The following is a 14,010-nucleotide window of genomic DNA, read 5'->3' on the forward strand; positions in this document are numbered from 1 at the left end:
AACCCTAACCCTAACCCTAACCCTAACTCTAACCCTAACCCTAACCCTAAACATACCTCATATAAAAATATAAACATAATACTAAACTGTAAACAACCTAAAACTATACCTCGGGTACATATCTGTAGTACCTGTTACGACAACGACCCTTCGTGCGCTATTAACATACAAAGTTTCTTCAACTAGTAGATGTAGCTGTTCGTCATCTAGTTCGCCCGCTATATCTAGTGCTTGTTCTGTTGTTATTGCACCTGTCACGCTTTCAGTATCCGTTACGCTAAAAATTTGACTTTGCCTTCTTGAGTTGGCCATCTTGACACATCTGTTTCCAAAGCAACAAGGCCGATCATAACGCCATCTGTTATTAGCTTGTGCTAATGATTATTGACGCGAGATGGCGCCAGTTGCGTTCAATGTTTTGGTAAATTTTGTAACATCTGTGGCTCCTTACACACATTTCTATTTCTATGATGTAAAACTTGTTATTGCCAAGAATTTTCTTAAAATAACTCCACGTGAATATAAGAAGACATCTAGCTAGGTAATCGGTCTAAAATACTAGTTAAATGCTCAGAGTAAAGCCTAAAGTAAAGCCAAAGGTGTACACAGTACAGTCTATGATCTCTATTTGCATGACACTGACAGTGTCAGTGTGGCTCATACTCATACTCATACTCATAGTCATACTCATAGACATAGGGTCTATGTCAATAGTCTACTCAATAGTCTATGTCCCCACAGGCACTTGAAGCGTTTCAATAAAATATAATGCTAACTAAATACGAAATATATTTACCATCTACCAAATTCTTAATGTTTCTATAGGTAGTATACTCTCTTTCACCTATTTTTTTTGTGCTATTAATTATTATTGCCGACAGTTTCCTGTAAATTCCGTCCAAATCCTACGTGCAACCATATGGGTGTTGCTATCTCCCGGGCGTGGAGGGACAGTCACGTGATGCAGTTGACGTATACTTCAAAACTTAACAGTAACAATAACCCTAACTCCAACACTAACTGTAACACTAAATATTAGTATTAGTAATGTCACGATCATCGGTTGAACGGTGGCTTGATCCAAGCGCTTGGTTATCAAAATCCATAATCGATTTCATCAAAAGAAAAAAAAGAAGAAATAAATGTAAAACTTGAACAAGAAAACTTGGAAAAGTGATGAGAATCAGATATATCATCGCTACTATACAAGTTATCCTTTATTAACATACATGTATTATACACACAGTAGTAAACAATGCAAAACAAACAGTAAACAGGGCGAAACAAGCACATACATGCACACACGCACATGCACACGGCGTTACGCACACGCAGGCATTCAAGACCCCTAGTAACCGATTGTAACCGATCATCGGTTACTTGGGTCCAACCGATGATCGATTACGAAATTACAACCGATTGACAACACTACTAAATATCTATATATCGGATATCTATATATAGGGGTGTCATCCACAAAAATTAATCTATGGTGTGGGGACAGATATCATGATGCAAAAACCCTAACCCTAACCCTAACTCTAACCCTACCTTAACCTTAACCCAAACCCTAACCCTGATACTAACCCTAATCCTAACACTAGTGCTGCCACGTTGCGGTACTGTCTCTCCACGCCCGGGGGATAGCATTTCTCCAACCATATACGCTGCAGGCGGCCTTTGCCCTCGCGGCGTGCACTGTTGCACGCTTACACTTATAATTATATATATAGAGTTACACTATATATATAAGTGTAACCGTACAACAGTGCACGCCGCGAGAGCAAAGTGCCTGTGAGCCTGAGGTCGTGGTGTATTACACAATACACTGTTTACATTTTGTTGCATGATATGGCCTGTCACTGTCAGGTTGCCCGATTCTCCTTGTCATGTATATACGCTACACGTTACAAGTGTACATGTTGTATATCGTATATAGTTCCTTGATAATGATACCGACTACTACATAATACATTGAAGCAACAAGACAAGTACAAGTCCACGAGCAGGCTCACTTTAAAGTTGCAGTACCCAGGCATAAGCCTTATCGCGAATCGGAACCGTATTGCGTCATGGGATAGGAAAAGGGACAATAGCGCTGCGAGCGGTTAGCATAACGCTGATAACGCGCGCATATATTTGCTAATTAATTAGACTAATCGTACTTCAATAAACTCAAAATTCACAGAGATTATTGCTAAGGCGTGTTTATATATATGCATCTAGATTTCTAGAAATGTAACTCAACTCGTTCGCGAGATATGATAGTTAGTACACTTTTCTATCGCCCATAGCCGTGCGTATAGCCGGCTGCACGCAATAGTCGTCAGTATGCGCGGTACCGATTGATCAATGCCCCATTTTCCATCCCATCATGCTTTGTGGTGGTGTGCCATCTGGTGATATTTACCGATTCGCGATAAGGCTTGTTCTGTGTTTCCTCGCCACACCAGACCAGGTGCACTCAGTGACTCGCTAAAGCCTAGCGCAGACCTGCGACTTTTTCAGGCAACTCAACAGTGATTCTAGAATTGCTGTAAAAATTGCTGCGAAATCGCCACGTCTGCGGGAATGTGCAACTGCAACCCGTAGTGATTCTGGTCGCTTGCGACTAGTTGCAAGAAATCAAACTGTTTTGATTTTCAGCGACTCGTCGCTCCTAATTGCTCTGCCAGTTGTTAAATTGTAATTACATTACAGTGAAAAAAATACACGGGGGCTCGGGGCGATTTAGCCCCCGAAATGCCAAAAAGAGCCCCGGAAATGCCAAAAAAAGCCCCCGGAAATTTGCATAGCGTTCAATGCAAACCAAATTTTAGAGTGTTATTTTCATGCACGCAAGCTTGAAAAGTAGCCCCCGAAAAATACATTTTTTCCCTGAATTACAGGCACGTGATAATTATTCTTTACCGTAATAACGTTTTTTGATATTCGTAGTGAATATGAGCAACAACACACTCAACTATCGGAATGCAGTAATACTTGCACCCATGGTGAGAATTGGAACACTACCTATGAGAATGCTGTCGCTGGACTATGGTGCTGACATTGTATATGGTGAGGTCAGTATCAGTGCTATAAAACATATAAGGCTACTGTCGAATGCTGACTGTGTGCATTGTCACTCCATTAATGTCACTCCATCCAATGATTGTTGATAAACAAATAAATTCAAGATAATTTCTTGTGTGGTTTATTATATATTTATCACACTTATAAAACTCTAGTCAAATACTCTTTAAACCATCCTGTTGTCTCAGTCTTGTCTGTAACATTACCACCCTATTGCAGTAATAATACTAATATGCAAATGTAAAAAAAAGTTATTTCTTTTGTTTTGTTTTATTGCTTTACGATTTGGGTTGTACTTGTATAAATCAACTCATTTAATTGTAACGTCTAGCCAATGGCACCTTTTTGGCTACCATATCGACCACCCCTGAATAAAATACAGGTTCAAAGGCCAAGTTACTCCAACCAAGAATGATTACAAGGGCAGTGTTTTTTAATTCCTTTTACTGTTCTTCAGTGTGTCTCCATATAAATAACTTATTGAATTACTAGCCTGTTACCAGAGCTATAGCGGATAACTCTCTTGAGGATAATTTTGGAACCGTTCTTTTAATTGGCCAATTAGTCTTAGCGGCTCTATTCTAGCTTTTCTAACAGGTTTGTGAATTATAGTGATTACTGATCATTTGTAGGAGCTGATTGATCATAAGATGTTGCAATGCACAAGAACAGTTAATGGTAAGGTTTGATGCATTATTAAAGCTTTTTTGAAATGGCTTCATGGTCACACTTTACAATCCTTTTACAGGATGGTGTTCATTAACCACTGACAGTGCTTCGCAGAGATTTGCATTAGCCACCCGAAGCATACATTTACAAAAAAAGTAGTGATAACTGTCAAATTTGTTCTGATGTTTGTTATATAAAGTCCAAACTCACTAGGGGTTGAAGCATGCAACACTAATCTTTTCTCTTTTACAGAACTGCTTGGAACTATAGACTTTGTCCAGGAAGATGGATCTGTTGTCTTCCGAACATGTGAAAAAGAGGCAAACCAAGTTGTCTTTCAAATGGTATATAATTATCAGGAATTTATCAGTGAGCAAAATGAATGATAATTATTTTGATATAATCTATTAGTCTTGATTGTGATGAATTAACATGTATTCAAAGGTGTATCTCAGTAATACCTTAATATTGAATAATAACTAGTTTAACAATCAGTTATTTCAATATTTTTCCAGGGAACATCTGATGCTGCCAGATCTTTGAAAGTTGCAAAACTAGTGTAAGCAGCAATTATTAATGAGTTTAGAAATTAGAGAGTTTTTAGAGGTAAAGAATTTGCTAGGCAACACATTGCAATGTTTCATTTACAATCAATTGCTGTTGTTTATAAATTCCACGTTTTTAGCTCACCTTGACATCGTCAAGATGAGCTATTGCCATGGGGCATTGTTCGGCGTCCGTCCGTTTGTCCGTCAACATTTGGCTACGGTCAACGATAACTTGAGAACCGTTTGACCCACATGTTTCAAATTTCGCACAGTTGTTACTCCTATGGGAGAGGTGTGAACGTCCTATTTTGGAGCACACCCGTCAACCTACTTTCGAGCCACGCCCACTTTTTGGCAAAAATAGAAATGGCCTTAAGTCAGTTCAGGTTCAACGGATTTTGCTCATTATTGGTATGTGAATGAATAAGGACTGGCCCCAAAACATATCACAGGGGTTTTGATATTTGTTAAAAATTATGCAAATTAGGTATATTTTGGCAATTTCACTATGCATTTCAGTGTCTGCCTACGGTCAACGATAACTCAAGAACCGTTTGACCCACGTTTCAAACTGCATACAGTTGTTACTCCTATTGGAGAGATTTGAACGTCCTATTTTGGAGCATGCCAGTCGACCTACTTTCGAGCCACGCCTACTTTTTGGCAAAAATGGAAATGGCCATTTAGATTCATTCGATTTTGTTAAATTTACATACCTACCTACCTACCTATTCATACCTACGTGTAATATTGTGTTTTAGATTCTTCGTTACAGTAATTTGACTGGAATATTTTACTTTTATTTGCGCGATAATCGAAAACCAAAATGGCGATCATTTAGGCGTAGCATCATTTCTCGCCCAGATTTCAGACTTTCACATCTGAAACATTAATTTTCGCATCAAAACTAACCCTGAAACAAAACAGTAACATTTCTATTAGTATAAAACAGGGAATAAGGACATTTGATCACATTTCGGTCCGTCATAAATGAAACACTTACCAAATTTTAAATATCATCTCCCTCTTCTATCACACCCAAGGTGAGCTATAGTGTCATTGACGTTTTCATTTATGCATGTTATCTTCAATTAATTAATAGGTAGACAGTTTTTATTATTAATTTCTATAATGGCAGGGAGAATGATGTTGCTGCAATTGACATCAACATGGGTTGTCCAAAGGAGTTCTCCATCAAGGCAGGTGTTATCAAATATTATCAGATGATATGTATTGCCTATAATATTGTCAGCATGACGAGCTTAATCTCCAGTATTACATATTGCCATGCTTGTGTAGCAAAGTATGTATTGATACAGCTACAGATTTATAGGCTGATGATCACTGATTGATTGAAGCTTTGCCTGGGTGATTTTTCAGGGAGGCATGGGTGCTGCACTTTTATCTCAACCTGACAAGGTTCGGCAGGTAATGTGAGTGAAATCTGAGTTATAACATATAGAACATCAAGACAACATAGGTCTTTTATTTGTCTTCCTGGTAACGCGCATTGGTTATATTGTTCTTTTTTTAGCTCACCTTGACATCGTCAAGATGAGCTATTGCCATGGGGTGTCATCCGTCGTACGTCCGTCCGTCCATCCGTCCGTCAACATTTGGCTACGATCAACGATAACTTGAGAACTGTTTGACCCACATGTTTCAAATTGCATACAGTTGTTACTCCTATGGGAGAGATGTGAACGTCCTATGTTGGAGCACGCCAGTTGACCTACTTTCGAGCCACGTACGCCTACTTTTTGGCAAAAATGGAAATGGCCATAAGTCAGTTCAGGTTCAATGGATTTTGCTCATTTTTGGTATGTGAATGAATAAGGACTGGCCCCAAAATATATCACACGGGTTTTTATTTATTTTTATTTATTATGCAAATTAGGTTGATTTTAGCAATTTTTCTATGCATTTCAGTGTCTGCCTACGGTCAACAATAACTCAAGAACCGTTTGACCCACATGTTTCAAATTGCATACAGTTGTTACTCCTATAGGAGAGATGTGAACGTCCTATTTTGGAGTACACCAGTTGACCTACTTTCGAGCCACGCCTACTTTTTGGCAAAAATGGAAATGGCCATCAGTCAGTTCAGGTTTAATGGATTTTGCTCATTTTTGGTATGTGAATGAATAAGGACTGGCCCCATAACATATCACACGGGTTTTGATTTCTTTTTAAATTATGCAAATTAGGTAGATTTTGGCAATTTCACTAGAAATGGAGCACGCCAGTCGACCTACTTTTGAGTCATGCCCACTTTGGTAAAAATGAAAATGGCCATCTAGATTCATTTTATTTTGTTAAATTTACCTACCTACCTACCTACCTACCTACCTACCTACCTACCTACCTACCTAATCATACCTATGTGTAATATTGTGTTTTAGATTCTTCGTTACAGTAATTTGACTGGAATATTTTATTGCTTTTATTTGCACGATAATCGAAAACCAAAATGGCGATCATTTAGGCGTAGCGCGGTCTCTAGCCCAGATTTCAGACTGTTATTTCAGCGTTTCAAACATTTATTTTCGCATCAAAACTAACACCTGAAACAAAACAGTGAAATTTCTATTAGTATAAAACAGGGAATAAGGACATTTGATCACATTTCGGTTCGTCATAAATGAAACACTTGCCAAATTTTAAATGTTATCTCCCTCTTCTATCACACCCAATGTGAGCTATAGTGTCATTGACACTTTCATTCTTTATATTGTGTCGTTGTTTGTTTTTATTCATTAATCATATGGCAACGCATTGAATTTTCGTTTTATATTTTAACTGTTTCCACTTTGTTGTCATTTCATAGCCTGATGAAGAGCGATACTTCTCGAAAGCTGCTGATTAAAATTTAAAACCTTATTCTATTTTTCTACATTTATTTTCATATCCACATGGGTGTTCATGTGATTTTACGCCTAATTTTTATATATATGTACTATATATATCAGGAGTAGATAATAGGGAAGGAGTGTGACTTCAATAAACAAGGGAAATTCGTCATTTACTAGCCTTAGAATACATACGATTTACTACTTACGGATTGCGGGTGTATACGGGGAAACGATTTCGCACGATGCTAGGCGAATGTACTGTGTACGATTTGAGCTCAAGTTGGTTGAGTTACGCGTAGTAAATCGTAGGTATTCTAAGGCTAGTAAATGACGAATTTTTCTTGTTTATTGAAGTCACATTCCTTTCTTATTATCTACTCCTGATATATATATATATGTGGATGGATGGCTTGATAGATAGATAGATAGACAGATGAATAGATTAGATACATATATTAAGAGCATATTTTATGGATAACCTCCTCCATGTAAACGTTTGATGAAATTTATGTTGCACAGATTCTTACGACTCTGGTGGAAAATGTGCGGAAACCTGTCACATGCAAGATCAGGCTATGTCCAACAGTAAGTATGAAACACCCAGACTCATATAGATAAATGTTGAAAATACCCCTAAACAAATAACCTCAGAATTTTACGTCGGGCAGGACTAGAAATGTGCATTAATAATTTATTACTATTTATGCATTTATTACTATTTATGACACATTTTGTGAACTCACGCTCTTGACTTTAAAACATTATCCATATGAAAAACTGGGAACTATTCTGAGTGACGTTTATAAGCTCAAAATGCTATATTTAGAGGCAGTGCATGGTCATATTACTGGCACGACTCCTTGCTGTATTCTTTTCTTGAATCCTACTAGGGGTGTTTATATTTACAGCTGGAAGAAACGCTACATTTCTGCCACCTAGTGGAGAGCTGTGGAGTAGCAGCAGTCGCTATTCATGGTCGGCGCAAGGAGGAGCGGCCAAGGCATGCCAATCACAATGACATCATCAGGGAAATAGCCCATCAGATCAGCATACCTGTGATAGCAAAGTAATGTTGCTCGACTTAAGTGATGTATCGCTATTTAGTTTATTATAGAGTTGATACTAATGACGCAATGTTTATATTTTGGTACGGTTGATGAGGTGTACATGGTATAAAATGTTACTTTTGGCTTTTAATGCAGTGGTGGGTCAATGGATATCTCTAGCAATGCAGATGTGGAGAGATTTCGCAGTGAAACTGGTTGCAGCTCTGTGATGCTAGCACGATCTGCTCAGTGGAATGCTTCCATATTTAGAAAGGATGGCATTCTTCCGACCAATGATGTTATTCGTGCGTATTTGAAATATGTGAGTTCATATTATCTTAATAATATAAAGTTGCCACACGTGCACTGCAGCATATTAATAATTGCAACACTTCTACCACAGAATATCAATATTTGCAAAACATATGCCACTGACTGGCAATTATTGCAATGTGTGAACCAGAGAATATCAAGAACCCAACACATACACTACAGAATATCAATACCTGCAACACCTATACGACAGAATGTCAATAGTTGCTTATGCCAAGCAATATTTATCTTCATGGAGCAGTAACGTGTTTGTCTTGTTTCTCAGGCAGTTGACTATGACAACACATACGAGAACAGCAAGTACTGCATCCAGCAGATTCTGCATGAGCAACTGCAGACAAGCCTCGGCTTCAGCTTCAAGGCAACCAAGTCGATGGCCGACATCTGGTAAAGCTGGGTTTACACTATCGACTTTATGCAGGCAACTTGGCGTTTTTCTTCTTTCTACCAACCTCCTGTAATACCACCAGTAATACAAAATCTAGTATTCTGCACAACTGTTAAGTTGGCAACGCCCATAACCGACAGCAATGGCTGTAGATTCGAGGCTCGTAGCAAAAATCCCGCTCAATGTCGGGATGCTCCTCACTCTGCGCCGCGTGCAATGTAGTGAGCGTGTCCGTCTGCTGCAGCCAGCTGTGGGACATGGAAGGTTACCTGCGTGACGTGACGGCAGCGAGGAAGCAGATGGAGACGAGCCTGAAGCGACTGCATGCGGCGAGCGAGGCGGATGATGGCGGCAGGAAGCACCTGAAGGCCGCGGCAGACGATGACAACGACAACCACGTCCAGATGCGCGTGAAGTTTGTGAGGTGAGCGAGACTTGTCGCCGCGTGAGTGCGTAGGTGACTCGCCTGTGTCTCTGATTACTTCTATACGTGTCTCATTGTCGGGTGCCAATAATCCAGGTTGGCTTCAACGTTGATTCTGATTATATTTACTGCTTATTCTGATTGTGACTACGTTACTGATTCTGATCTGTGTGTCATGAAGGCTGTTTTAGTATGGTATCATTCAGTGCAACACTTAATATGCTGCCTGCAGGAGTGACTTCAGAGAAGACAAGCTGCCAAAGACTTTGCTGCTAGAGTGGCGGCGGCGGGTGAGGCAGCCACCGGCACCGTTCCATACCGAGGAGAGGCCGAGTGATCGTCAGTTCAGATCAACTGTTGAACTTGATGGCAAAAAGTATTCATCATCCCTCTGGTAAGATGGAGGGTGCCATTTGATAGCTTTATAAATGACACAGTGAGTGCATATGCGGGCATCGGGTGGTTTTTTTACTGCCAGGAGATGGCTCAGGATGACCAGCATACATCTAGCTCAGTCTCTAAATACTTAATTACCCTGATGTGCAGATTGATTATGAGTTAGTAAGCTTGTAGTGATTATAATATAGATTTATAACAATAGAGAGACTGTTCCTTTTCTCTCTCTTCTATCTTTCTCTCGCTCTCTCTCTCTCTCTCTCTCTCTCTCTCTCTCTCTCTCTCTCTCTCTCTCTCTCTCTCTCTCTCTCTCTCTCTCTCTCTCTCTCTCTCTCTCTCTCTATCTCTCTCTCTCTCTCACAACAATTGAAACCTATGTCTTATTGTTAGTCGAAAATTTAGTAACAATACACACGTAATGTAAGTAATGTAATTCTTTATTACTTTCTTTCCCAATTTACAAGAGGTGGCCCATAGCACCACAGTCTATATTTGGTCATGCTAATACCATAGCTAGCATAAGTGGAGAGTCATAACTATGTCTACATTAACATGTTTCATCAAATGAGCATCAAGGATCATATAGTACATTGTTCAAACTACGTGCATAACGTTACTTAATTTGACAGAACTGGTTTTCAGTTTTCACTGTTGTTCGGTCTGTAGTGTGTGTGCTCTTGATTTTATTTGTATAGATATTACCACAGACTGATGACTACATTAATCAGTGTTTATTTCTCTAAGGTAATCCTGCCTATTTTTTGTTGCTTCAGGGCCAAGAGCAAGAAATACGCTGAGCATGCCGCAGCCATAGTATGCTTGCGCCACCTAGGGGTACTAAGTGAAACTGTGAGCAGTGAACAGGATACTGTAGAATCTAATGGGTGTGTGATCAGCACAGAGAGCTGTCATGCTATCGAGGATGTATAATCCTACTAACACCGCTTAAATAACGAGTTTAATATATATTGCCAGTTCTCACCAAGGTTGCCGAGTTCTACCAGTTTGGTTGTTTAGTTACAAGATGAATTATGAATCCATACTAACAATATACATACAAATAGGTTCGTGGTTATAGCAATACAAGTACTGGTGCTTCCCCCTGTGCTAATCAAGTATAATGAGCGTTTATTTACACTTGAAGATAGGTTTAAATGTTCAATGCAATATGTATTATGTGTGCCATTCTATATTGAGACTACACATACAAATAGGTTCGTTGCTTCCCCCTGTGCTAAGCAAGTGTAAAGAGCCATTTTGTATACACTTTGCTGAGGATGTAGTTTGTGACATTGTTGGACCATTTCAGTAATAAAATGTATGTAATTAAACACGAATTATGTGTAACAAGGCATCTGATTGGGTAAAAAGGGCTATAATTTTACCGCGGTTAAATTATCTCTACGTTAAGAGCAGTAGCAGTAGCAGCAGCAGTCGCGACAGACGAATAAGAATGAATAATGAAAATGGCGCAGAAAATGAGAAAAGATAAAGAAGAACAAAAGAAGCTGGAGAGCCACAATGTAAATAAGGGCGATTGTCAAACTTTTGTAGTATTAGTTATCTAGCTGCATATACTATTTATACACATATTTAGTTCAGTGTATGTATTGATAGTACCAAAACAGAAAGAATATTTAATTGAAGAAAGAATAAGGAAGATGGTGAAGAAGAAGAAAATAGAACACTAATAAGAAAGGAGCGATGTGGGGAGAAGAAAAAGACAAATAGGAAAAAGAAGGGGCATGTGCGTGCATAGGGTATCTGTCACTATTTACCTTTACTCCTTACCTTTATTCTCTTGTGTAGATCTACACGTCCCTGTGCGCGCGTCCGCGTACTGGCGGGCGGAAGGATGGATGGGTGGATGAATGAATGAATTGATGGATGTGCGTGCGTGCGTGCGTGCGTGCGTGTGTGTGTGCGGGCCGAACGAGGTAGGCCAACGGTGTTATACCGTTATTTGTTTCGCCGCTGTCTATGATTGTGAATGGGGGGCGGGAGCGGGCAATATCGCCGTACCGTGAGCCGAGAACACAGAGTGAATACCGGGAACAGAGCCGTCAGCACGCACGCATGTATGCATCCCTCCACTCGTGTGCACGTACGTATACCCGTATTCACATTTCACACACACGCGCGCGCGCACACTAACCACACGAACCCTTCACACACGAACCGCCCCCCCCCCCAACACACACAAACACTCAAACTGCGCACACAAAACTATGGCATACACAATTATGCAGGCTTTAAATTAAACATGTCTATTTTCTGATTGTGTTTGTCTGTTGGTTTATTTGTTTTGTGTGCGCGCGCGCACAAAAGTCACCCATCCTAGCGCCACATCCCATATGTCCTTATACCTCAGTGCCCCCCCCCCCCAGTGAGTGTGTGTGTGCGTGCGCGTGGTCGTGCTCGTGTGTGTGGCTCTATCCGGAAGTCACCCTGTCTGTGTTACGTTCACTATAAAAACGACACGCGCGACAGCGCGCTACTAGAGCCAGCGACGTGCTGACAACAGCGCGACCGCCACCAGCCAGTGAGTATGCAATATACACGTGCGGTAGCGTGCGTGTTGCCTGCTGCACGACACGTGCGTGCTTGTCGTACGTTACACGGGCGTTGCGTGGCGTGCTGCTGTTACGTAACACGTGCGTGCTTGTGTGCACGTATCAGTGCGTGGTGTGAACGCTACAGTGCGCACGGCGTGTGCACGTACCACGCTAACTACGAACTCGCTTATAACGAAAACCAATGCCAAGAGCTATGACCAAAAAAAGCGTCAAAGGCGCCGCCTGTCTGTGTAGTATAGTATTATTTATTTATTTTAGTTGAGTAGTAATTTTATAATGTTTTCTCAATAAAATAATGCATGCTGCGGTATGCTGGAAACACCTGCGGAAATTTCGAGTGTTTACGGCACCTCGTCAGCTCGTGTTAAGTTACGCAAAGGTTTACGTAAATTTTAGCTTGATGAATCGCCCTAAAACGGCCTCGCCTGGCGTACGCGAAATCGTACGAAAATTTACTAACATAGCCTGTGTTGTTGAATCGCAACTAAGCAACGTCGCATTGCGTACACAAGATTTACGCAAAATATTTTGCGTACGCAGCTTGATGAATCATGAATCTACCCCCTGGACCCCACCCGTCAGTGCAAGCGCACACGGTATCAGGGGCGTGTACAGGGGGGGTCCAGGAGGTCCGGACCCCCCCCCTACTCGCGCAGAAAACGCATCTGAGGGGGTCTAATTTCAAAAAAAATCGGGGGGAGAGCCCCCCAGACCCCCCCTTCGCGTGCTCCTGTACACGCACCTCGTTTCGCCCCCCCCCTAACAAAATACCCTTGGCGGCCGCCGTTCGTTTCAGCCGGCGTTCACAACTTATGCCCAACGATAGTCTAACTTATGCATAGCGCGCGGCAGCGTATCGCCGACGATCACGTGTCGTAGCCTATAAAAAGGCTCTCCCGCTCGACGATTCAAATCATAACGCCACTAGACATCGCAGTATCAAACATCACCGTCGCAGTATCAACATGCCAATTACATTTTTATATACTTAATTCCCCTAAACGCTGCCAATACGCCATTATACGGTAGCTGTAATGTTAGAAACACGTTGAGTAAGTTTTTGTGGTCGTCCGGAACACGTCAATACGTCAATATGCGTTGGAGACAAGTTACACATAGGTTCGAAAGCACGTTTACTCATTAAGTTAGAAATAAGTTTTGGTAATGCGCTAGACATTATTCGACGTACATTTCGACTTAAATAGTAAACTTGGCAAGTAACGTGTGTGGAACGTGTGTCAACGCATCGCATAACTTACCCTACAACTTCATCGGCCCGCGTATGCGGACGTCATGGGTACGCTGGCATACGTGGAAAATTTTGAGGCATGCTTCAAAAATTTTTCGACACCTCGCACGTACTACGACGTATACCAGCGTGCTTCAAGCGTGCTACAGCGTGCTTCAGCGTGCTTCAGCGTGCTCTTAACTTATACAAAGCTTTCACCATAACTTATTCGACGTACGCCAGCGATATCACAAAATTTTTGATACGTCCGGCATACGCTGGCTAAAAATCGTCAATGTGTGACAGGGCCATACAATCTAAACGGCTCGACCCGTACGGATTCGAAAAGTCGGGACGTAGGGTGGGTAATCCGAAAACGAGTTGGGAATGCTGTCGAAGCGGGGGTCAAAGGTCAAGAGGTGTAAAAGAAGGGGGAACATATCCTCGTTAATTAGGTATAAGGAAGGAAAATGCAGAA

General features: G+C 41.0%; 2 protein-coding genes across 7 annotated transcripts in view; one reads left to right on the forward strand and one right to left on the reverse strand.

The window, feature by feature from the left end:
* LOC106821282 (coiled-coil domain-containing protein 113-like) overlaps positions 1–290 on the reverse strand; it is a 7,975-nt gene extending 7,685 nt beyond the window's left edge. Inside the window, exon 1 of the mRNA XM_014826028.1 lies at positions 252–290. The gene's annotated coding sequence lies outside the window, so the exon portion shown is untranslated. The remainder of the gene's footprint in view (positions 1–251) is intronic.
* Positions 291–421: 131 nt separating this feature from the next.
* Positions 422–11,065, forward strand: LOC106821280 (tRNA-dihydrouridine(20) synthase [NAD(P)+]-like). 6 transcript variants are annotated; one of them, XM_014826022.1, is made up of 14 exons: positions 422–541; positions 2,938–3,062; positions 3,705–3,750; positions 3,994–4,085; positions 4,257–4,300; positions 5,428–5,488; positions 5,670–5,717; positions 7,661–7,726; positions 8,050–8,207; positions 8,344–8,509; positions 8,786–8,907; positions 9,153–9,332; positions 9,565–9,726; positions 10,502–11,065. In XM_014826022.1, the coding sequence occupies exons 2-14, from the start codon at positions 2,943–2,945 to the stop codon at positions 10,656–10,658; spliced, it is 1,422 nt and encodes a 473-aa protein (XP_014681508.1). In that variant the 5' UTR covers positions 422–541; positions 2,938–2,942; the 3' UTR covers positions 10,659–11,065. The 6 variants fall into 6 exon arrangements, with proteins under 6 accessions (XP_014681508.1, XP_014681510.1, XP_014681509.1 ...); XM_014826023.1 differs by lacking the exon at positions 422–541 and having other exon boundaries at positions 2,954–3,057; XM_014826024.1 differs by lacking the exons at positions 4,257–4,300; positions 5,428–5,488.
* Positions 11,066–14,010: the final 2,945 nt, after the last annotated feature.

This window comes from Priapulus caudatus, unplaced genomic scaffold (assembly GCF_000485595.1).
Source record: "Priapulus caudatus unplaced genomic scaffold, Priapulus_caudatus-5.0.1 Scaffold67, whole genome shotgun sequence".
NCBI classification, from domain to species: Eukaryota; Metazoa; Priapulida; class Priapulimorpha; order Priapulimorphida; family Priapulidae; genus Priapulus; species Priapulus caudatus.